Source organism: Pan paniscus, chromosome 11, assembly GCF_029289425.2.
Source record: "Pan paniscus chromosome 11, NHGRI_mPanPan1-v2.0_pri, whole genome shotgun sequence".
Lineage (NCBI taxonomy): Eukaryota > Metazoa > Chordata > Mammalia > Primates > Hominidae > Pan > Pan paniscus.
Window position 1 is genome coordinate 17,760,104 of NC_073260.2, and position 24,446 is coordinate 17,784,549.

At 55.0% G+C, this 24,446-nt stretch overlaps 1 protein-coding gene and 1 pseudogene across 1 annotated transcript in view; one reads left to right on the top strand and one right to left on the bottom strand.

The window, feature by feature from the left end:
- Positions 1 to 15,289, bottom strand: part of DAB2IP (DAB2 interacting protein) — a 215,934-nt gene extending 200,645 nt beyond the window's left edge. The window contains exon 1 of the mRNA XM_034928979.2: positions 15,155 to 15,289. Within this exon, the coding sequence (XP_034784870.1) occupies positions 15,155 to 15,194 (40 nt within the window). The 5' untranslated portion in view covers positions 15,195 to 15,289. The remainder of the gene's footprint in view (positions 1 to 15,154) is intronic.
- A 143-nt stretch (positions 15,290 to 15,432) lies between these two features.
- LOC100990382 (high mobility group protein B1-like) overlaps positions 15,433 to 24,446 on the top strand; it is a 45,855-nt pseudogene continuing 36,841 nt past the window's right edge.

Consider the following 24,446-nt stretch of genomic DNA (forward strand, 5'->3'; position numbering starts at 1 on the left):
CTCTGAATGCTCCGAGCAGCCCTGGTTCCCTCTGAGACTCAGCATGGGGACAGAAGGAAGGGGGCTTTGGGCTGCCGGCTGCTCATCCCACCCTGGCCTGGCCCCCACCTCAAGGCAGTCCCTGACCTCTTCACCCCCAGGACCACGAGTCAGGAAAAGTTCAAAGCTTGCTCTCCCCCAGCTGGGATGTTTTGATTTCTGGGCCCTCTGAAAATGGCCCGTTTGTGCTGAGATGCTCAGGCAGATTAGCTTCCAACCCCCTTTCAGCCCTTTCTATCTGAATCCTGGCTCTGACAAGCCCCTTCCCCAGCCCTGCAGCCCCTCTTGGCCCCAGATGACTGTCCTCACTTCCCCCCACGGCCCCCAACCGTGGTGAAGGAGGGGGAGGTCCTATCCCCAAACACAAGCTCTTTTGTTCCAACCGGCAGCTTGGCCCTCAGCCCTGCACCCGCTGCTGGTGGAGTTTCCTAGCACTTAATGAGCCCGGGGTCAGCTGAAGGATGGGGAGTTGGCATTGAGGGGCTGGGGACAGGGGCTGGAGCACAGGCGATTTCTGGCTGCAGCTTTGGACCTGTCCCTCCTCTGCTCAAATCTCTCCCGTGGTTCCTGCCTACTTTACTGGGACTGCTGAGGTGAGCAGAGACCCCAGGCTCCTTGTAGCTCTCACACAGCCTCTCCTGCCTCTCCCTGGAGCAGGACTAGGCACGTGGGCTGCTCAGTGCAGACTCAGAGCAGGGATGCACACAGTGGGAAGCACGCAGGCTTTGAAGCCAGCAGGACCAGAGTTCAAATCCTGACTCTGTCACTTCCTGGTAGTACAACCAGGGACAAATCACAAATCTCTGTGTGCCTCAGTTTCCTCCCCTGTAAAATGGGGCTACGTTTTCCAGCCAGAGTTCTATGAGCTCCGGCACAAAATGCTCATGCACCTTCCCTTCTCTTTCTCTTGTTCCCTAAGAGTCTGACCAGCTCCCCTCCTGAAGGTGCAAGGTGCAAGGAAGATAGTCAGAGCTGCCCTCCTCCTGCTCCCCCACAAGTTGAGCGTGCACTGGGCTGCCAAGGACATTGGGGGATGGAGACCTTTAATGCCACAAAACAGGGAACTGGAGGCTGAGCAGGTCTGGCGAGGGTAGCCAGTCCAGGAACCCCACTACCCCCTTGGCTCTGGGTCTTCTTGGCCTCCCTCCTTGGGCTAGGCTTCTCCTGCTGGGATTGTGAGCTCCCAGAGGTGGGCAGCCACCCAGCCTCACCTGAGCTGCCTCAGGGGTGGTTTGGGTCTTAGCAATTCCAGGAAGACCCAGCACAACCCTGTTCCTCCCCTGCCTGAAACTATTCATGGCTCCTCCCAGTGCAAGGTAAAGCCCAATCTCCTGATCCCGGCATTTGAGGCCGCTACCCCAGCCCAGCTGACCTCTCCAGGCCTGCGCACCTGGATTTTGGGGTACAACCTCACTGAATCACTCAAAGTTCTTAGATGGGCGGCCAGGCGCGGTGGCTCACGCCTGTAATCCCAGCACTTTGGGAGGCCAAGGTGGGTGGATCACGAGGTCAGGAGATTGAGACCATCCTGGCTAACACGGTGAAACCCTGTCTCTACTAAAAATACAAAAAATTAGCTGGGCGTGGTGGTTGGCGCCTGTAGTCCCAGCTACTCAGGAGGCTGAGGCAGGAGAATGGCGTGAACCTGAGAGGCGGAGCTTGCAGTGAGCTGAGATCGCGCCACTGGACTCCAGCCTGGGCAACAGAGTGAGACTCCATCTCAGAAAAAAAAAAAAAAGTTCTTAGATGGGCTACTCTGTAGTTCTCAACTCCAGGCCTTTCCCCTGTGGTTCCCTCTGCCTGTTCACTACCTCCATCCACCAGGCCAACCTCCGTATTTTGTTTTGCTTTGTTTTTAGAGATGGGCTCTCCCTGTGTTGCCCAGGCTGGTCTCCTAATCTCAAGCGATCCTCCTCCTTTGGCCTCTCAAAAGTGCTAGAATAGCAGGCACGAGCCACTGTACCTGGCCTTAGGTCTCTGGTTATGTTTAAGGTCAGCATCTTCTCCTTCCCACCTACCCCTAGAGGTCTCTCCACCCTGGGATGTCACTGTAGCCTTGAGTGCCTGTTCTAAGCTCTTCCCTAAAGCAGAGACCCAGCCTCATGCCTCCCTGGGTGCATGCTTCCCCTCTAGCACCCAGCATGGAGCTAGCACAGAGAAGGCACAAATTAAAAGAAGTGAACCTGGGCAGGGAGCAAAGACCAGGGCTCCAACAATCCTCCTCCAATTCCAGCAGCTGCCCCTTAGAGTCACCTGGTGGGGCAGGGGAGGAGGGAAAAAAGGAGGAGGGGTTTATACATTCCATCGCCCAGGCCTCCTTTAGACTAAACTGAATCCAAATCTCTAGGGTGAGGCTGGGCATCGTTCCTACCCAGAATGATCCTGAGGCAGATGAAGGACTAGAACTTTCTGGAAGATTGAGGTTTCCTTCCCCCGACCCAGGTGCAGTGGGCAAGGTGAGGCCAAGTCCTGCGGGAGGCTTTGAGTGCTCCTTAATACCCCACTGTGTGTGGCATTGATTGGAGGAGCGCTTTATAGCTTGCAAAGTACTTTGATTTGCATCAAGTCATTCGTTCATTCATTATTCATTCAACAAATATGCAGCAGAAAGTGCCAGGGCCACAGAGATGAAGCTCCAAGGTGTGTGGCAGAGACAGGCACGTGGACTGACAGATCGATGGACAAGGCCATAAGGTGTGACAGGGCTGCCCCCAGAGCCTGAGCAGAACCGGTCAGGGGCACAGAGGAGGAGGGTATTGAGCCTATGTTGGGGAGGTCCCCTGGTCTGGGTGGTACCGGCAAGGCAGAAGGTCCAGGTAGGGGCTGGCAAAGGTGTGGGTGGCAGAGGTGGACTTGGTCCTGCAGTGGGCAGGGGTGTGAGGACACACAGATGTGAGGAGGGATGGTGGGGACTGCAGAGGGCCTGGCCTGGTCATCTGGTGGCTTAGCTGGGAGCCTACAGGAAAGACCGAGAGGGGATGAAGAGACAGGCGAGAGGAAACCCAGGAGAGGAGACTGTGGGGTCCTCAGGGTCGGGGGGTAGGAGAGAGATTCAAGCAATGGCAAACACAAATGATTATAACTACAGCCAAGATCAACTGAGGCCTCATTCTCTGCTAGATCAGTTCTCAGAATTTTTTAAATAAGCATGAACACTGTTACTCCTCTCAATAACCTGTGACAGGAGTACCAGGGTAACCATCCCATCTCACAGGTGGGAAAACTGAGATTCAGAGAAGTTACATCATTTCCCCTGGTAAGGGGCAGAGATCTGATGGCGCGGGGCTCCAGGGACCCTGCCCTGACCTACCCCCAACCAGAGCCTCACCCGAGAGGACTGGTAAGATGGTGCCCCAAGAGAAAGCCCTGGATTCTGCAGTTGGTATTCCATTGGTGGGCCTGTTCAGAGCAGCTTTGGGGCAGGGAATGGTGTTGAGTTGCACAATGCCAGTGGGGAAGCAGAGATCAGAAGGACATGGGCTGGGAATCCCAGCTACTCGGGAGGCTGAGGCAGGAGAATAGCTTGAACCTGGGAGATGGAGGTTGCAGTGAGCCAAGATCGTGCCTCTGCACTCCAGCCTGGGTGACAGAGCAAGACTTCGTCTCAAAAAAAAAAAAAAAAAAAGACATAGGCCGGAGAGGATGAGGCAGTGAGGATGGGATGGGAGAGACTTGGGCCCGTTGCAGGGCCGGAGAAAGGGCCAGCAAGGGAGGTCGATGCGGGGGGTCCTCATACAGGCAGGAGGGTGGGCAGGAGGTGCAGAGCCCAGGGACCAAGGTTGGCCTCAGCTAGGGAATTGACGGAGGGAGAGGAGAACTGAAGCAAAAATCCCCCGGGGCTTGGAAGGGCCACGGAGAAGCTGTCGGGGGCTCGAGCCTCACTTTTCTCTTGCTGCCGGGCACGGTAGGCCCTCAGCCAAGTCTGTGTTCCCCATTCTGCTGGGGAAGGGGAGCTTTGCAGGAGTCACTAGGGGGAGAGGAGGGAAGAGAGGAGCAGGGGGAGCCCAGCAGGAGGGAGAAAGAGAGAGAGAGAGGCAGAGATACAGAGAGATATATAGAGATGACTGAGACAGAAAGACTGAGAGAGATAGGAACAGAGATAGAGAGACAGAAAGACAGAGACAGAGATAGACCCAGAGAGAGTCTCTGAAAGGACTACCCATCCCCTCCCTGCTGTCAGGGACCAAGTCTGAAAGAAGAGGCTCAGAAGGGTTTGGGGGACAGCCACCCCTACCCCACCCACCACAGAACTGGCAAAGGAGAGACTAAAGGGGCTCTGAGCAGGGCACCCACCCCCCAGATTCCCTGGTGCCCTGGCTTCAGGGCCATAGAGTCAGCTTAGCTTCTCAGTCAAGCACAGGCCTTCCCAGGAGGGAGAGATCTCCACCTCTACCCCCGCCTGGAGGCAGGAGGATCCCGACCCGGGACAGCCCCCAAGGACCCCTGAGTGACGCCCTGACCTCAGGCTGCAGGGCCTAGAGCCTGGTGCCTGCTCCCTCTGCTGAGCCACCCACCCTACTGACCTCTGGCTGCCTCGGGCTGTTGTTTGAGGTCCCCGCCCTCCACCGCCACCTAAGAGCTGTGCCCTCCATTTTCCATGCCTAACACCCCACCATTAGCAAAGAGCAGTGTGAGGCCATTTGTCACAGAGAGAGCATGGGAGGAGAGAGAGAGGGTCTTGGGCAGGGCTGCGGGTGGGACAGCCACCCCCAGCCATGTCAGTCCCTGCAGTCCCTGGCCGTGGCTTTTCTAGGGCACAGACCAACTCTTTCTGGTGCAGTCTGTGGAACCCCAGAGCGGGAGTGTGGGCCCCCCACGCCCTCACGTGCTCACTCACGGGCTCCTGAGGAGACAGCCTGCCGAGACAGAGGCCCACTGGCAGACACACCGTGGAGCTCCTGCACTCACGCACGCCTGCCCGTGTGCGCACACACAGAGGCGCCCTGGGAATGTAGGTCACCGGCTGGAACGCTTCGAGCCTGGGGTGCTGGCGATCCGGCCATCCAGCACAGGCTTCCAGATTGGACAGAAATCCACCCCCGCTCCACCCGCCTCTTCCCCGACTCTCCGGAGACAATCTGACCCAAAGCTCCTCAGGCTTGTGTTTTCTTTTCCCCAGAATCCCACTGGCTGGGGCTGTGTCCAGGGGAGGGGGCAGGGCTCCTTGTCCATGCAGCTTCTTCTCTGTGTCTGTCCCTGTGCTGGGCGATGTGGAGTCTACAAGACATGGAGGGATGTGGCTCCCACCTTGAAGAGTTCTAAGGCAGAGCCCGAGAGATGTCCTCAGACCAGAGGCGAGTAATGGTCAAGGGGGAGAACAGAGCACTGCTTTGTCAGGGCCAGGCTGGCTTCCTGGGGGAGGTGACAGGACCCCGGTTGGGCAGTTGAGTGAGGGCTTCTGCAAGCCTGGGAAAGGGAGTGGTTCTGACACACGCTGGGAAGGCCCCAGCAGCTCCCCTCCCTCCCTTCTGGAATCCAGGCCTCTCTCAAAGGTGACCGTCACCAACTTCTCTAGAGATAGCCACTGGATGGCCCTGCAGGCCCTTCAGGCACAGCAAGCCCAGAACATCGTTTCCCCTTCCCCCCCAGAATCTGCCCTTCCACCCAGGTCCCCATGTCAGTGTGGACACCAACATCTCCTGCCACACAGGCCAGAGATCAGGGTTATCCTGACTTCTTTCTTTACCCACCCAGCCTCCCCTCCAAGTTTTCACTGTGGCTCACCAAGCAGCTCACAGCCCAGAGATGGGGACAAGCAGTAAAGCAAATGGACTTTACTCATCAAAGTGCAGTGGGATAGCAGAAAGCCCAGGGAGCCTAGGCAGCCCAAACAAGCTAGTCAGGGAAGGCTTCCTGGAGGAGGTGACCTGAGCTGAGACTTCAAGATGGGCAGGATTGACCAGGCTGGAGGGGTAGTAGGGAAGGCTAAGATGAAAGAGTGTTTCAGGCAGGGGTAAGAGCAAGTGCAAAGGTAAGGGAGAGAGAGAGGAAGATTCAAGGCAGAAATTAATTCATGATGATGGGAGTGGCAAGAAAGTGGGGTGTGGCTTGGAGATGAGAGCAGAAGTGTATCTGCAGGGTCAGACCATGAACTGCGTTAAGCTCTGTTAATGAGTTTGGATTTTATCCTGCTGCAGCGGTGGGCCCTGTGAAGTTTTTTGAATGCCTATGAGTGGCCCCTTCTGGCTGTGCACGAAGGATGAGTTGGGGGGACAGGTAGAGATGGACAGCCCCAGGAAGAGGCAAGGCAGCTGTGCAGGTGTCCAAGGTGAGGCCTGGCCTGAAGTGGAGGCTGGAGATGGAGAGTCGGGGTGGATCTCTGGACCTCTTAGGAGGTAGCATGGACCGTAAGTGGGCCTGGTTTCATCTTCTCTGACCTCCATCTTCCCATGATGTAACAGAGAATGGACAGGAGGACCTCAAGAGACCCTTCCCCTTGGGTCTCCCTACACCTTGGCCATTTGCTATTTGTTCCAGCCTCCCTGGGCTTCCAGAGTTGAGACCTTGGGAGGAATCCCAGCTGGGAGGACCACAGCTCTGGCTTTGGAAGGCCCAGGGTGGGCTCAGCAGCCCAGGGCGTATCCACCCAGCAGAAGGAACAGACTGGGCAGTGGGAGCAGAGGGCTAGACTCTGGATATCCTGCAGTCAGCCCAGGGAGGCCAGTGAGGGGAAGCTGGGGACACACTGGGCCTGATGTGTGGGGTCCACCTGCCTCTTTGGAATAAGGAGGGCTGTGGCAGCCATCCAGCAACCTGAGCATGAGTCAGGCCACATTACTTGAAGGACCGATACTCAAGCGAGTGTGTCAGTTTCTTCCTCTGTAAAACAGGAATTGAACAATATACCGAGAAACACATTCGGTGATAGGAAAGCTTAGGGGACCCGGATCATGCTACAGATTGACTTAAAGATCTTCGACTCTGCACCAGGTCCCGTGGCGGAGGAGCCAGCCTGAGGCAGTGGCTGTCCAGGACCACAGAAGAAGGAAGGATCTATCCTGCTTAGTCCTCACAAGAGAGGAGCCCTGCCCGGTGGCTGCTGCTGTCCCCATCCCTCCGAGGCTCTGAGAATCAACTGGCCTGGCTCACAGGTCACACGGAGGCGCAGCAGATAGAAGCCCAGGCCTGGGGTTGTTAAGTACAGTTCAGGAGGGGCTCTCCAGGAGCCTATGGGAAGTGAAATGTCCGCGTCCTATGCACACAGGTGCTCCCTCCCTTTCCCTGTCCCTCTCTCTGGGGAAACCAACTCTTCTCTCTTGAGCTTTATCCTGGCTCTTCCCCGCCCTGCTCCAGGCACAGGGGCTCCCTCCTCACCAGCCAACCCCCACTGCAGCCTCAGCCCCTGACCTTGTTATGAGGCCAGCTGCTCAGGCTTGTGTGTGGAAATGACCTAAGCCCCTCCCGAGCTGGCCTCTTTGTTGTTTATTGTCTGTTCCTCCTGATTGCGCCTCTTCCCAGAGTCTCAGGGCAAGGGGAGGGGGCGTGTGGCTCTACCACTCATCCAGCTGCCCAGCTGGGCAAGTTCAGAAGCCCCCCGCATGGCTGGCCAGCAGAACCGAGGCCCCCCTGGGCATGGGAAAGGGCCCTGGATTGGGGGCCAGGAGACCCAGTGGGGTGGTGGGAGCAGCCCAAAGTGGAGAAAGCGCACAGGATCCTGGGAGTCCTGGGTTTGAATCACAAGTGTTCCTCACTCGCTGCGTGGCAGGGCCCTTCTGAGCCTTGACTGTCTCCACTGAGCTGTGGGGTTGTTCCTTCCTCTGTGAGGAGTCAGTGGAGAACATTTAGCAGTGAGCCAGGCACACAGTAAATGCTCATAAATAGGACCCCAGCTCTGCCTCCTTGGCCTAATTTTTTCACTTATAGAAGGGCTCCAGGTATGAATGTGGCTTCTCTTCCTTCATTTTTCTGAGGCCCAGGCAGCCGGGTCTAGGACAGAGCCCTCGAACAAGATGGAAGGGACCTAGATTCTGGCGTCCCTTCCCCATTCCAGGCAGGCTAGGCTGGTGTCAGTTTCACAGATAGGGAAATGGAGGCTCGATGAGAGCCCAGGTCTTTGGCTGGCACCTGCTGAGTGAGCCGAGTGGCAGAGCCAGGAGGAGGCCTCAGAGGGAGGGCAGGCCTAAGCAGGGGAAGCGAGACGATGGATGGGAGGCCAGTGGCTGGACACATAGCTGTTATTTTTTACAATTATTATCTATCTGTCACCAGTTGAAGCTAATCCCTCTGCCTCTCAAAGGAAGGCCCAGGGAGTCATGATATCAGGCCCCCTGATGACATTAGGCTATTTTGGCCTCAAATTGTCCTCTCTTCAGACCATCCCTGTCCCACAGCTGAGTCTGCCTCTCGCCTTGGCCAGCTGAGCTGACATGGCTCCTGCCACATCTCTGAGCTGCTTCAGTGAACGCTCCCCGGGAGAGAGGATTTTCCACAGGCACAGGAAGGGGCCTCCAGGTGGCAGCTTTGGCACACAATGGCTTTCAGGACTGCAGCAAAATAAAGATATCAGGCTTTGTAGCTGGAGAAAGCTGGGTTCAAATCAGTGCACTCACTGCGTGATCAGGGCCAGTCACGTAATCTCCTTGGGCCTCAATTCTCTCATCTGGAAAATAAGGCTAACTGCAACCCACCAGATGTATTGCAAGGATTCAGAAGACAATGTAGGCCAGATGCAGTGGCTCACATCTCTAATCCTAGCATTTTGGGAGGCCAAGGTGGGCAGATTACCTGAGGTCAGGAGTTCAAGACCAGCCTGCTCACATGGCAAAACCCCATCTCTACAAAAACAGAAAAATTAGCCAGGCCTGGTGTTGCGCGCCTGTAGTCCCAGCTACTCAGGAGGCTGAGGCAAGAGAATTGCTTGAACCCAGGAAGTGGAGGTTGCAGTGAGCCGAGATCATGCCACTGCACTCTAAACTGGACGACAGAGTGAGACTCTATCTCAAAAAACACAAAACAAAACAAAAAAATGCTGGGCATGGTGGCTCATGCCTGTAATCCTAGCACTTTGGGAGGCCAAGACGGGTGGATCACCTGAGGTCAGGAGTTCGAGACCAGCTTGACCAACATGGCGAAACCCCGCCTCTACCAAAAAATTCAGAATTAGCCAGGCTTGGTGACGCATGCCTGTAATCCCAGCTACTTGGGAGGCTGAGGCAGGAGAATCGCTTAAACCCAGGAGGCAGAGGTTGGAGTGAGCCGAGATTGCGCCATTGCACTCCAGCCTGGGCAACAAGAGCGAAACTCCATCTCAAAAACAAACAAACAAACAAACCAAAACAGAAGACAGTGTAGATAAAGTGTCTTTGGATCCTGGCATGGAGTAGGTGCTTACCGAACAGTTATTACAGCAGTAGCATTTGGAAGTTTACAAACTCACATCCACCTGCTTCTCTGCTGGGATCTGCCAACAACCCTGAGGTAGATGCCCATGCTGGTTGTCATCAGGAAGAAATGGAAAGTTCTGAGCTTTTGAGCTGCCTGCTCCACCTCCATGATATCGAAAGCAACCACCCGCTTCTGGAGGGTTTATCCCAGCGGGCTGTCTGAGCCCAACCCCCCCTCCTGTACGAGTCACAGACTCCCCTGACAGGTGTCCAGCCTCACACTCTTTTGCCTCCTTACTCCTCCGGAGCTCCAAGACCGCCTGAAAAACAGGCAGGGCAGGGCTGAGTCTGCCCATTTGTCAGATGAGGAAGCTGAGGCTAAGTCAGGGCAGGGACTTGGTCCAGGCCACCCAATAACCGAGAGAGCTGGGATGAGATGCAGGCCTGCTCTCTTGGGGCATGGGGCCCAGCACCCTCAGCTGACAGCTAAGGAACCAGAAGTCCAGAGTCGGGGAGGATGCCTAAGTATGCGGAGCAAGTTAAGGGCAGGATCCAGCTCATGCCACTCATTAATTCACTCACTCTCACTCACTTATTCATTCCTTCATTCATTCATTCATTCATCCACTGAGTATGTATTGAGTGCCTTCTCAGGACCAGTGCTGTGCAGCACCCTGGGAACCCAGTGGCAGACAAGATACAGCCCCTGCCCTCAAGGGCCTTATAGTCTCATGTGGGAGTCAGGCCGGTGAGCAGACAATGAAAACACACCCAGGCAGAGGAAGCACCAGGAGCTGTCCTGGTAGGAGGACGGTACCCACGAAGTGGAGAAATAGCAGGACTCCAAAAGAACCCGGAGAAAGCATATTTTGCAGGGCAGGACTTTTTCTCTTATGCTGGCCACTGCCAGGCCTCCGTCTTGCCCCCTTCTTTGGAAATCACAAGGCAGACGGAAAGGACATGCTTCTCTGAGCTGGACTTTTCACACAGCTCCAAGGGGCTGGCACCAGAGGGGACAGTCACATCTTGTCTGGCCGTCACCCCAATTTACACCTAGGGAAACTAAGGCCAATCACAAGGGCTCTGCAGGGGTTAGTGCCGAGTTTCTGAGCTCTCCCCTTCTCCTCACCTTCCTGCCTCTGACTGTCCTGTAAAAGAAACCTCTGCTCCTATGTCTGCTCCTCACTACAGCTGTGTCTGAGCCCTTCTTGGCCATGCTCTAAGGGGCTCCCACCGCCAGACCACCCAATAGGGCTCTGCTCAGTCCTGCCTGCTAAGAGGCTTAGGCCTCCAGAACTTCAGTGCCAGTGGCTGCGGATCCCCCAGCATGCCATGGCTGAACCCTTTCAGCCTCTGAACACCTGATGGATGCAATCAGAACTGGGGTCTTCACTAGACGAAAGGCGCTTTGCTCAGCTTGAAGCAGGGAGAGATGTCCAGAGCCTCACCCCCAGCTTTGCAGCTCCCAACCCTTCCCCATCCCCATCAATGTTCCTGAGCCCCCTAAAGGAGCTCAGCTTGCCAACCCCTGACCAAGATTGTAAGTATCAGAGAATGCTCCAAAGCATCACCAGTCTCCATGCCTTTGCACCTGCTGTTCCTTCTGCCCTGGAATGCCTTTCCTTGCCTTTTTGCCTGCACCAACTGCATTTGTTCACTCACTCATTCAACAAGCATTTGTTGGATGCTTACTCCTGCCAGGTGGAGAACTATGCTCTGGGGATCCAGATTGCTTAGAGACTCACGGGAGATGCAGGTGAAACACATCAGCATGCAATAATGTGTAGTGCACATATGAACACGTCCATAAAGGAAAAGAGGGGCTATGAGAGTGATGCATTGGGGGAACATGGTTTAAGGAGGGCTTCTCTGAGGAGGTGACTTTTCAGTTGATACTGGGAAGAGGAGGAGGAATTAGCTCAGGGAAGAGAAAGAGGAAGGATGCTCAAAGGCCCTGAGGGGAGACAGCTTGGGGGCGTGAGGAAGGTCAGATCCGATGGCGGGAAGCGAGGGAGTGAGGGGTGAAGGAGGAAGAGTTCAATCATGAAGGAGCAGAGGAGGCAGGCACTGGCGAAGGGACCCTGTGGGCAGCAGCAGGAGAGAGAGCCCCAGGAGAAGGGGCCAGCCAGAGATAATGGGAGGAAACCCCGAGAGCAGCCTGTCCCAGAAGCCAGGCCGGCACTGTGGCTCATGCCTGTAATCCCAGCACTTTGGGAAGCCGAGGCGGGCAGATTGAGAGAGCCCAGGAGTTTGAGACCAGCCTGGGCAACGTGGGCAAACCCTGTCTCTACAAAAAATACAAAAATTAGCCAGGCATGGTGGTGCATGCCTGTAGTCCAGCTATTCTGAAGGCTGAAGCAGGAGGATTGCTTACACCCAGGAGGTCGAAGCTGCAGTAAGCTGTGATCATGCCATTGCACTCCAGCCTGGGTGACAGAGTGAGACCCTGTCTCAATAAAAAAGGAGGGTGTTGTGGACTGAACATGTGTATCCCTCCCATCCTCAAGTCATATGTTGAACTCCCAGTGTGGCTCTGTCTGGAAATGGGGCCTCTAAGGAGTAATTAAGGTTAAATGAGGTCATAAGGATGGGGCCCTAGTAGGATTAGTGTCCTTATAAGAAGAGACAAAAGGATCACAGCACTTTGGGAGGCTGAGGCAGGTGGATCACTTGAGCTCAGGAGTTCGAGACCAGCCTGGGCAACATGGCGAAAACCTGTCTCTACCAAAAATACAAAAAATTAGCTGGGCATGGTGTTGTGCACCTGTGGTCCCAGCTACTCGGGAGGCTGAGGTGGGAGGATGGATTGAGCCTGGGAAGTGGAGGTTGCAATTGAGCTGAGATTGCACCACTGCACTCCAGCCTGGATGACAGAGTAAGACCCCATCTCAAAAAAAAAAAAAAAAAAAAAGAGAGAGAGAGAAAAGGGCTGACTGCTGTGGCTCACGCCTAGAATCCCAACACTTGGGACCCTGAGGCATTGGAATTGCTTGAGCCCGAGAGTTCTAGACCAGCCTGGGCAACATAGCAAGACCCCATCTCCACACACGCACAAAGACTTTAATTAGTGAGGTGTGGTGGCGTATGTTTGTAGTCACAGCTATTCAGGAGGCTAAGACAGAAGGATCCCTTGAGCCTAGGAGTTCAAGGCTGCAGTGATCTTTGACCACATCACTGCAAAATGTTATTATTACTTCTGAGATGGCGTCTCGCTCTCTGTCGCCCAGGCTGGAGTGCGGCAGCGTGATCTTGGCTCACTGTAGCTTTTGCCTCCCGAGTTCAAGTGGTTCTTATGCCTCAGCCTCCCGAGTAGCTGGGATTAAAGGCATGCACCACCACGCCTGGCTAATTTTTTGTATTTTTAGTAGAGATGGGGTTTCACCATGTTGGCCAGGCTGGCCTCAAACTCCTGACTTCAAGTGATCCACCTGCCTCAGCCTCCCAAAGTGCTGGGATTTCAGGCATGAGCCACTGCGCCCAGCCTTCTGTTTTAATTTCTGTTTCTGAAATCTTTGTTGTGTGAGTCACCTTGTCTATTTTGTTACAGCAGCCTGAGCTGACCAATATAGAGGGAATCATTGACTTCTTCAGTGGAGGAGTCACCTCTGCCAGGAAGCCTTTCTGGATTCCAAGTATAGGGTTAGGGCTTCCACACGCCTTGACTTCCCCCATCAGTGCCCCTGCATCTCTCTCAGATTAGCCTAGGAAAGTCACAAAGTTTGATTTGTTCTTGAACACCAAAGCCCAGTCCAGAACCTGAAAGTAATTGTTAAATTGATGAATGTAGAACCAGGGCTCAGACTGGGGAAGTGACTCACTGAGACCGCAGTTTTCCTGTGCTGCCCTGACCCAGGATGGCCTCCTTCAGCCCTGGACCCCTGAGGCTGGCTGGGTGGGAGACCTTGGCTGGAAAAGCCAGACCCCTCTCCAGCTGGGCCTGGGATTGCTCCCAGAGAGAGCCTGGGCTCCACTCCATGCCTGCCTGTCCCTTTCCTAAGGCCCCCTCTGTCCCTTTCCTCTTCCTCTTGAATCCCTTACCTCCCTGCCTGGCCAGCTTCCAGGAGATCAGCAACCGGCCTCGTGACAGGCCAGGACAAGGAGCTGATTGTGCATGGGGCCTTTCCATGAGGGTGGAGGCAGCCTCAGTTTCCAGCCTTGCCCAGCCCAGAGGCTGCTACTAGCAAATCTGGAGGACAGCAAGTGGGGACTGTGGGTTCCTGAGATATCCCTGGCTGGGGCTGGTCCTTCCCATCCCCTCGCCTGCCTCTTCAAAGGTCAGTGCCCTCCCTAGGGGAGCATCCAGACATCCAATGAGTCCATACGCATCCCGATGCCAAGCTTCCAGTGAACAGCTCTGGAGGCAGGCAGGCCTGTCCCACACCCTCAGGCTGTCTGCCCCTGGCCTCCCCAAGGACCACATCACTCTGAATTTAGTCTGGGATCGTTTGTCTGTCTCCCATTCCAGACTGGGAGCTCTTCCAGGCCAAGGGCTGCTCTCCCTATTTTTTTCCCTCTCTCCTCCCTTTGTATTCTCCTCCTCCTTCCATTCACTAAGCACCAACTATTTGTTAGGACTGAGTTCCTCATTCCTACACATCCCTGACCCTGACACAGGGCTTGGCACATGGAGGTCACTCTGCATGCATCAACTGCCCCCCCGTCCCCCGGGCCCAAAGATGCCAGGTCTGTGGGCTGGGCCTTGCCAAGCTTCCCTGAGGGCTGCAGCTCCAAACGTGGCAAAGGGCCCCTCTCCTTGGAAAGGGCTGAGCTCCTGCAGGAGGAAGGAAATTTGGCCTTGAATCTGTGCCAGGCAGCCAGGCCTGGATGGGGTGGGGGAAAGTCCGGAGAAACAAGAACTTGGTTTTCTTAGTAGAACTGTGGTCTCAGGAGGACCTGAACCCCTGGAAGGCTGACCTGACCCAAGCTGGGATGAGGTCGCCCTGCAATTACCACCTCTTCCGAGGCCAACAGGACTTCTCCCTGCTGAGTCCCAAAACCTGCTGCCCCACCCCCCCCATGACCAGCCTCGGTGCCTCGGCCACACTCTTGCACTCTTGCGTCCCTCCTTGGTTGTCCAGAGACAGCCAGGCTGTGCCAGGCATCCCAGCCAAATGTGAGCTCTCTGGCCAGGCTGAGTAGTGCAGGAGCTGAGTTACTGCATCCCTGGAGCCCCAGGCCTGCAGAAACCGCCACGAAGGAACCCTTCCGAGTCTTATAAATCCCTCTTCCAGACTCTGCATGGGCTCTGTCCCGAGCAACTTTTCCCCAATAATGCATGCAGAGCTTCCAGTGGCCTGGGCAGCTCTCCGGTGGCAGCCACTGGGGCCCTGTCACACGGGGAGTGCTTTCAGCATGAGCCCTGGCCTTTAATTACAAGGTATGTTCCTGTTGCCTCTTCCATCTATATTTATCCGCAGGATCGCACTAATTGAATTCCCCACAGCACAGGGCAGGCCTGGCGAACAGCGAGGCAGGCAGACAGGCAGGGGGGCTGCAAAACTTCCTTCCTTTCCTTCTTGGCCAGGAGCAAAACAGAAGCAGCTGAGAAACTCTCTCTCCCTCCCCTGGACCTTGTCAATGCCTGGAGTCTGACGGGCTGCCCGCTCCAGGGACCCTCCAGCCCTGAGTCTCATAGCCCAACGCACCCATGCCCACCCATGGGTCCCAAGACCAGACAGTACCCAGATGCCTGACTGCCTCCCTGCTTCAACTCAGATTCCTATAGCAGGGAAAAGTCTGTTGAGCAGAGAGGCTGAAACCCCCAACTCTGCACTTTGCTGGCACCGTCTTACCGTAGGAGTCGTCTTGGTCCAGAAGGGAGTCGGGCTCCATGGCGTGTGGGCCCCCAGCCCCTGGCCCCACCTGATTTATGAACCGAGGCTGTCTCCATGAGCGTCTGGGTTCCTCCTTTTGTATTCCATCTGGCGGCTTTTCCAACTAGATGACTGGGTATTCCTGCAAGCAGGCCCCTTTCCAGCCCTCGCCTTCATACAGTACATTTAAAGTAGCAGTAACCTCTTTTTCCTCCCCCCGCAGCCTGGCTGGAAACATTAGAAGGGACTGAGGCAGCGAGATGTCTAAAATAGGAAGACACCCGGACGGTTGGCCTGGCTGCCCGTGATGCTGGCTGCGGGGATCTGGCCCGGCTGTGCAGATGGAAAAGCTAAGAGGTGAGGCTGAGACGGGCTTAGCATCTGGAAGCCGGCTCTGGGGCCCAGGGGGTTTGCAGGAAGCGGGGAGCCCAGCCCCCCAGGGGAGGGGTTGGGGGGTCTGCTCTGTTTACCCCCAGTGCCCAAACCCCAAGGGCTTCTCCCAGGCCCTGCTGGAACCTCCCACTCAAATCTGTTCTACAGACATTTCCCGCAGTGTGGGGGATGCAGAAATTGACTCATCCATCCATTCAGTTAGTCACTAAATATTTTTTGAGCATCTAGTCTGCACCAGACACCGTGCCCGGTGCTGAGTTTGCAGCAGGGAGCGAGGCACAGTGCCTGGCTTCTTGGAGCTCACAGGAAAGCAGGTCATTGCAGCGCAGTGTGTGGTGCAAGAGCTGCAGGAACAGAGAAGGAGCGCCTCACCTGGATGGAAGAGGTGGTCAGGGAAGGCCTCCTGGAGGAATGGGCACGTAAGCTGGGGCCTAAAGGACGAGAAGGAGTTAGCCAGGTACAGAAGGAGGGAGTGACCTGTGCAATAGCCCTGAGGTGAAAGGGTGCGTGGGGCGTTCAGTGCCCCCCAAATAAGTTCCAGGTGGTTGGAGTAGAGCAAATGACGCGAGGCTGGTGAGAGATGGGACGGGGGAGCCAGGGAGAGAGGCAGGAGTGGGTTGGACAGAGCCTTTGGGGATGACTCCAGGCCTGCCTGGAGGAGGGTCTGTGAGAATGACATGATCCGGATTGTCCCCTGGGAAGGCCTCCCTGGTGACCTTGTAAAAGAGGGGAAGCCACCAGACCACCAGGGGAGAGGGAGATGCAGGCTCCACGGCCACAGCTGTAGGAACCCTGGGTGCTATTTATTAAGCAGGCACCAGAGGTGAGCACCATTTCAAGTATTTGCCCACATTGTCTCATACATTCCTCACTATGGTCCCTTCCAGGAGAAACTCTAGTTCTCCTATTTTACAGATGGGGACAATGCAGTTTAGAGAGGTGATGTGACTTGACCAAGGCCACAGTTGTGAGTGACCACCAGGGCAGGTCTGGACCCCAGAGAGTGCACAGCCTTGGTGCTGGGATGGTGGGGAGGACAAAGATGCATCTCAATCAATCTGCATTCAATCTGCATCTCCTAGGCGGGCGTGGTGGCTCACACCTGTAATCCCAGCACTTTGGGAGGCTGAGGCGTGCGGATCACCTGAGGTCAGGAGTTCGAGATCAGCCTGGCCAACATGGTGAACCCCCCCATCTCTACTAAAAATACAAAAAAATTAGCCTGGTGTGGCGATGCATGCCTGTAATTCCAGCTACTTGGGAGGCTGAGGCAGGAGAATCACTTATATCCGGGAGGCGGAGGTTGCAGTGAGCCAAGATTGTGCCACTGCACTCCAGCCTGGGTGACAGAGCGAGACTCCATCTCAAAAAAAAAAAAAAAAAAATCTGCATCTTCCTCTCCCACAAGCCCACCCAGGCCACAGGGCAGTACCGTGGGCTTATGGGAGACAGCTTCATTTGGGCTCAACCAGGGAAGGCTGCCGAGAGGAGGAGGTGTTTGAACTGGGCAGAGAAAGAAGAGCAGAATTTGATGGGCCAAGCAGGGAAAAGTGAGGGCGTCCCAGTTAGAGGGAATGGCACAAGCAAAGGCGTGGAGGCAAGAAGGTAACACACAATGGAAATGACAGGTGACTGGGAGGAAGTCAGGGCTGATAAGCAGGTTTGGGCTAGATCAAGAAAGGGCCTGGAGTGCCAGCCTGGGGGTGTGGGTGTGTTCCAGAGGGTGACACACAGCCCCAGCAGGCATTTGTTCCAGGGAAATGACCTCCTTCTCAATGGCTGCCTGGGAGCTCCTGCAAGTGGCTCCCCGCAGCCTTCTTAACGCTCTGCTCTGAAAGCAGGAGAAATCCTCTATCCCCACAGCATGGCTGGAACACTAGAAGCCAAGCCTTGGTGACCTGGTTTTTGGAGACATGGCTCTGGTGCTGGGGTGGAGGAGACATTTAGAGAAGGGAGATACAGGGAGACAGGGAGTGAAGGCAGGAGGCTAACAGGAGGGTCCAGGCCAGGGGTGGCAGGGAGGTAAGAACCCACCGGGCTTGCTCCTGGCCACCCACTGCTGCCCAGAGCAGCCAGTGGCTGCTGACGTGGTTGGCCTGGCTACAGGGAGGTTCCTTCAGTCACTCGTCACCCCTCCTCCCCAACCTCGGATGACAGGGATCCCAGCTCCCAACCTCCCGCTGCCTTAATTACAGGGAGACTGGCCCTACCCAGGCTAGCTGCAGGCACCAGGCTCCCTGGCTCTAATCAGTGGGTAGGGCAGACGGGGGGTTGAGGAGGCAGAAGGGGGAAATCAGGTCCTTGGACCACTAGCCAGTGGATGGATTCAGGTCCAGGTCTCCCTAGTCCTCCAAGGCCCCAGGGGATCTGCGTGTCCATTTGTACATATGCACACGTGGTCTCTTTTCAGATAGAATGTGGTGGTTAGCAGGATGGGGCTGAAATTGACCATCTGGATTTATATCCAGGCTCTGCCACCAACTAGCTGGGTGCCACTGGGTGAGTTACTCAACTCTTGTGAGTCGCGTTGGCAGAATGGGGCTACTCAAGCCCTTACTTCAGACAGTTATTGTGCAGATGAAATGGGGTAATGTGCATCAAAGTCTTAGGGCAGGTCTGGGTGTGTCTTAAGCACTCAGTAAAGGGCAGTGCTCTTCCTCATACAAATTTTATCATCTCCACAGCTTCGTAAAGGAAGCGTGGGAGAACATGGGCCCATTTTACAGATGAGGAAACTGAGGCTCCAAAAGAAAGGACTCAACTTGAGGGTCTACATGGAGGCTCAGGATGCACCCTTCACTCGGCTGGCTGTACCCCGAGAAACTGCTGAGAGCAGAAGTAGTGGGAAGAAGATCTGGACCCCAACTCTGGCTGTGCCTCCAGGCAGTGCTGTGACCTAGGGAGAGGGTCTTGCTTCCCTGGGCCTCACTTTCTTCACCAGTCAAGGTACAGACTTGGATGACCCTGACAGTTCCCACCTCCCAATCCATTTCCCTCTTGTTATGAATTAGACATGTTTAAGTACAACCAGAGCTCCTACCCTCCAGGGATTAATCGTGTTGAACATCGGGCACTAGGCTCTGCTTCCCTCCCTTTGTGATAAGAGACCCATCTACTTAGTGGCTGCGTAACATTCCACCCTTTGGCTGTGTCACACCTGCTTTGAGCCAATCCCCTATTGATGGACACCTAGGTTGCTGCCAGTAGTCATGATGACAAGCAACGCTGCAAGGACTATCTTGACTGTACTTCTGTGCGCATCTGTCTACTGATCTCCTTAGGGGAAAACCCTAGACATCAACTTGCTGGGTCAAAAGGCGCCTGTGTTTGCAAAATTCCCAGTGTGGCGGCAAAGCGCGTGCAAGCCCCCTCTGTTCTTTTATTCATTCCACCAGCTGTTGTTGAGTCTGATTTTGTGCCCGGCCCTGTAGAAGGCCTGGGATGGTGGGTGTCCCTGCTCCTTTGAATTTCCACCCTAGCTGGGGGGAGACACGCACGCTGTCTGGTAGAAAGGAGTGCTATTCAGAGAATTAAATGGGGGCTGCACAACAGAGCGGGTGATATCCAAGCAGCAACCTGCCAGGCAAGCAGAAGCCAGCCATGCAGAGTTCAGGGGCCGAGCATCCAGGAGTGGGCAGAGCTGCTGCAAAGCCGGGGTGAGAGTGAGCTGGCTGAGCAGGAGGGTAGGAACAATGGCCAGCATGGCCAGGGCTGGGAACAGCTGGAAGAGTAGTCCAGGAGAAGAGGGGAAGGTCACAGAGGCCACCTCTCCAAGGACCTTGTGGGCCAGGGGATGTGGGAGCCATTGCAGGTTGAAGCAGGAGAGTGACATGAGAGGTTCCCTGGCTACAAGGGGAAGGTGGCCGGAGGAGTGGCCAAAGAGGATGCAGGAGGCCAGTGGGTCACTGCTGTGGTCCCTAAGGAGAAAGACCTCAACCAGGGTGTTGGTAGCAAAGGTGGGGAAAAGTAAACAGATTCAGGATACATGTGGGGGCCGGGCACGGTGGCTCACACTTGTAATCCCAGCACTTTGGGAGGCCGAGGTAGGCGGATCACGTGAGGTCAGGAGTTCAAGACCAGCCTGGCCAACATGTTGAACCCTCGTCTCTACTGAAAATACAAAAATTAGCTGGGTGTGATGATGGGCATCTGCAATACCAGCTACTCGGGAGGCTGAGGCAGGAGAATCACTTGAACCCAGGAAGCGGAAGTTGCAGTGAGCTGAGATTACATCATTGCACTCCAGCTTGGGTGGCAGAGTGAGACTCCGTCTTGAAAAAGAAAAAAAAGATATATGTGGGGACCTCACGCACAGCCTGACAGATGTGGAGGAAGAGAAAAGAAACATGTCCAGGCAGACTCTGAGGCTCTTGGCCTGAGCAAGTGGATTGGTCCATGGAGCTGGGAGAGGCTGGGTGGAGAGGGGTAGGGCTGGGCAGAGGGAACTCTGCTGTGGTGACGATAAGTTTGAGAAATGTAGACAGACATGTGGCGATGTCCGGCAGGTCACTACTGGCTGCGGGATCAGAGCTCAGTGGAGTGGTGGGGACAGAGGGCATAGCTCTGGGAGCCATAGCTCCCACCAGCCCACTACATGATCCTGTTCCAGCAGCAGCAGGAATTCCCAGGTTCCAGACATGACCTGTCACTCCATGTAAAGGAAGGAGCTGAGGAGTCACTGGTGGCAGCTGGCCCCTCGAGTCTGGCTGCGTGGAGGGATGTCAGCAGGAGGGAGTGGGTGGACCAGGGTCCTTCAGTGGGCATCAGGGAGAGACAGCAGCACCTGGTGGCCAGCTTGTTCATTGGCTGCCCTGTTGGGGAGGATGTGGCCAGTGAGGGTGGCACAGCAAGACGTGGCATCTGCCCCACTCACCTCCTCTGCCCCTGCCAAGGCCTGGGCTGGGTGGAGATGGGGGAGCCAGACACAAAGGAATAATTGAAACCAAAACCCAGGGGCCTAAAAGCTGTAAGAAGACAGGTCTAGGGTAAAGGAGCAGCATGAGAGAGGAGCGATCTGCTCAGCCGGATCCAGAAAGCCTTTGCAGAGGTGGGGCCAGCCCAGTTGGACTATGAGGGATGAAGAGGAGTTCATCAGGCAGACTGGAGGAGGACGGGCATGTGGCACTACTGTGTATCAAGGCATGCAAATGTGTGACAGCCTGGCTGTGTATGCTTTCAGGTTATTTTCCTGCTGTGAGTTCTGATTTTTGTTTTGTTTTGTTTTGTTGAGACAGAGTGTTGCTCTGTGCCCTAGGCTGGAGTGCAGTGGCGCAATCTCAGCTCACTGCAACCTTCGCCTCCCAGGCTCCAGCAATTCTCATTCCTCAGCCTACCAAGTAGCTGGAATTAGAGGCACACGCATCTGCACCTGGCTAATTTTGTATTTTTTGTAGAGATGGGGTCTCACCATGTTGGCCAGGCTGGTCTCAAACTCCTGGCCTCAAGGGATCTGCCTGCCTCAGCCTCCCAGAGTGCTGGGATTACAGATGTAAGCCAATGAGTAAGCCACTGATTTTCTAGCTACATCCTGCTATTGAAGGCCAAATGGAACCCATAGAGGGCTCAGAATGTCTTACTCTTCCTGAGATTCGGAGCCAGGGTGGAGACTGACCTAAGGCGGGGGCACTTTCCTCAACCCAGCACCACTTCTGCAGGACACGGACCCTAGCCATTTAGCCAGACCCACGTGGGCTGGAATCCGGCGTTGGCTCTGGCTCCGGTGCCTCCCGACTGGGTTTCTCACCCCGAGGACAGGTAGCAGAGCTTAGTGATTTGGAGCTCAGGATCTGACATCAACCTGCCTGGGTCCAAATCCCAGCTCCCCATTTTCCAGCTGGATGACCCTGGGCAAGTGATTTCACTCTTTAGTGCCTCTGTTTCCTCATCTGTAATCGAGGATAAAAATAGGCCATGCCTGGAGGGCCATTAGGAGAACTAATGAGTTAATTCAGGTAGAACTTAAAATAGAACTTGGGGCCAGGAGAGGTGGCTTATGCCTATAATCCCAGCACTTTGGGAGGCCGAGGTGGCGGATCACCTGAGGTCGGGAGTTCGAGACCAGCCTGACCAACGTGGAGAAATCCTGTCTCTACTAAAAATACAAAATTAGCGGGACATGGTGGCGGGTGCCTGTAATCCCAGCTACTCAGGAGACTGAGGCAGGAGAATCACTTGAATCCGGGAGGTGGAGGTTGCGGTGAGCTGAGATCGCACCATTGCACTCCAGCCTGGCCAACGAGCAAAACTACATCGCAAAAAAAAAAAAAAAAAAAAAAAAATGGAACTTGGACCAGAGGAGGTGCTCAGTGAATCTAAAATCCATAGCCCATAGCACAGCCTGCCAGGCCCTGCAAAATCTGCCCACCACCTCATCTCCCCCTCCTCCCATCTCTTTCCCCTCTCTCCTTGTCTCCCTCCCTCTCTCCTCCTTTCCCTTCTCTCCTTTTCCTTTCTCCCTCTCCCTCTCCCCCTTCCCCCAACCACACACGGGCCTCCCGGTTTTTCTTTGCACTGCCAGGTGCATCTCACCTCAGGGCTTCCCTATTTCTTCTTTTTTTCTTTTTCTTTTTTTTTTTTTTTGAGATAGAGTGTTGCTCTGTCACCCAGGCTGGAGTGCAGTGGCCCGACTTCAGCTCACTGCAATGTCTGCCTCCCAAGTTCAAGTGATTCTCCTGCCTCAGCTTCCTGAGTAGCTGGGATTACAGGTGTGTGCCGCCATGGCTGGCTAATTTTTGTATTTTTAGTAGAGACGGGTTTCACCATTTTAGCCAGGCTGGTCTGGAACTCCTGACCTCAGATGATCTGCTCAACTCCACCTCCCAAAATGCTGGGATTACAGGTCCCTCTATTTCTTCTGCTTGGGGTGAGAGCCCCCTCCCCCATGTTCAGGTCCTGGCCATATGCTGCCTCCTTTAGAGGCTCCCCTGATCACCCTCTCTAAGATATCATGACCCCTGCATCCCTGCCCCTCCCATTGCTTTGTCCGCCCCTGTCCCAGCTTTAGTTTTCTTCCTGGCCCTTCAGATCCCACCTGACATTATTTATATATTTATTTGTGTATCATTCTCCAGCCCCTGCTTTCATGGAAGCTCCAGGCTGTATCCCCAGCACCTAGAACTGTGCCCAGCACAGTGGGCCCCCAATAAACATGTATTGAATAAAATATTTGGCCGGGTGTGGTGGCTCATGCCTGTAACCCTAACACGTTGGGAGGCTGAGGCAGGTGGATCTCTTGAGCCCAGGAGTTCAAGACCAGCCTGGGCAATATGGCAAAACCCCATCTCTACAAAAAATACAAAAATGTGCCGGGCTTGGTGGTACACGCCTGTAGTTCCAGCTACTCAGGAAGCTGAGGTGGGAGGATCACTTGAGCCTGGGGTGTTGAGGCTGCAGTGAGCCATGACTGCACCATTGCACTTCCGCCTGGGTGACAGAGCAAGACCCTGGCTCAAAAGAAAAAAAAAAAAGTATCTGTGGAATGACTAAGCGTTGGCTGAGTTGTTATTTTTTTTTCCCCAGTCCCTCTCGCCTTGTATGCATTCCATCCAGGAGCCCTTATTGAGGTACTGGGTTCCTTCTCTGTCACCCAGGCTGGAGTGCAGTGGCACAGTCTCGGCTCACTGCAACCTTCACCTCCCAGGTTCAAGCGATTCTCCTGCCTCGGCCTCCCAAGTAACTGGGATTACAGGTGCAGGCCACCATACCCAGCTAATTTTTGTGTTTTCAGTAGAGACAAGGTTTCACCATGTTGGCCAAGCTGGTCTCAAACTCCTGACCTCAAGTGATCCACCCACCTCGGCCTCCCAAGTGCTGGGATTACAGGCGTGAGCCACCGCGCCTGGCTCTCCCTGCATCTTAATGCTTTTCTGGTTGGACTGGGTCCTCCCCACTTCTCATTCAGGGCTGGTACCCGGGGGCCAGAATGGGAGGAGGGAGACCAGAGGGTCTTGTACTCAGAGAGGCCTGGTACTCTCCATGCACCTCATATATCAACCTTCTAAAAAGGTTTTCTGAGCCCCATTTCACAGATAGGAAAACTGAGAGGCGTTCAAGGGGCTGAGAAGCAGCAGAGCTGGGGTTTGAATCCAAGTCCGCCTGACAGGAAGTCATTATTCGCCCCAAGTAAACACCCAGTGCCTCTTAGCCAAGGAGGGCAGAAGTATGTCTGGGTGGGGGTGGCAGGGAGGTGTGGAGGTGGGAAGGGGCCTTCAAAGAGGGAATGTCTGAGCCAGGCTTTGGTCTGCTCCCTGGTGGTCTCACCTTACATCCCGGGCCCCTCCCACAACCGCCCTTCTCCAGCCCCCGCATTTAGGGAGGCGGTGGTCTCTGCTTTATTATTATTTTTGCAAACTTTTATTTTAGGTTTAGGTGTACATATGCAGATTTGTTATATGGGTAAACTCATGTCACAGGGGTTTGTTGTACAGAGGCTTTCTTGACTCATCTAAAGGCCTTGAACCAAGGGTTGGCACCGCCTTAGGAATTCTGAGCCAGCCCCAGGGGACGAGGGTGCATTGCCGGCGGCCCTGTCATCGGCTCCCCAGGGCAAGCAGGGGCCACAGACAGCCAGCTGCCCCATGTGTGTGCTTGCCTAGGGTCCTCGTGAGTTCCCACGTCCTCTCAGGGAATCCCAACTGTCCCAAGGAAACCCAGGCTCAGAGGAGGAAGTGGCTAATCAGCCTCACAGAGGGAGGATGTGACAGGCACCACGCTTTGGGGCTGGGTTAGAAATTTGAGTCCTCCGCTGTGGTGCGGCTGGGGAAGTTAAATAACTTGGCACTCCCTCCCCCAACACACAGCTGATTCCAGGGCCCAGACTCTCAACCACAATGCCCTGTGGCCTCCTCCTAGTGCCGCACAAATGTGAGGTGGAATTATT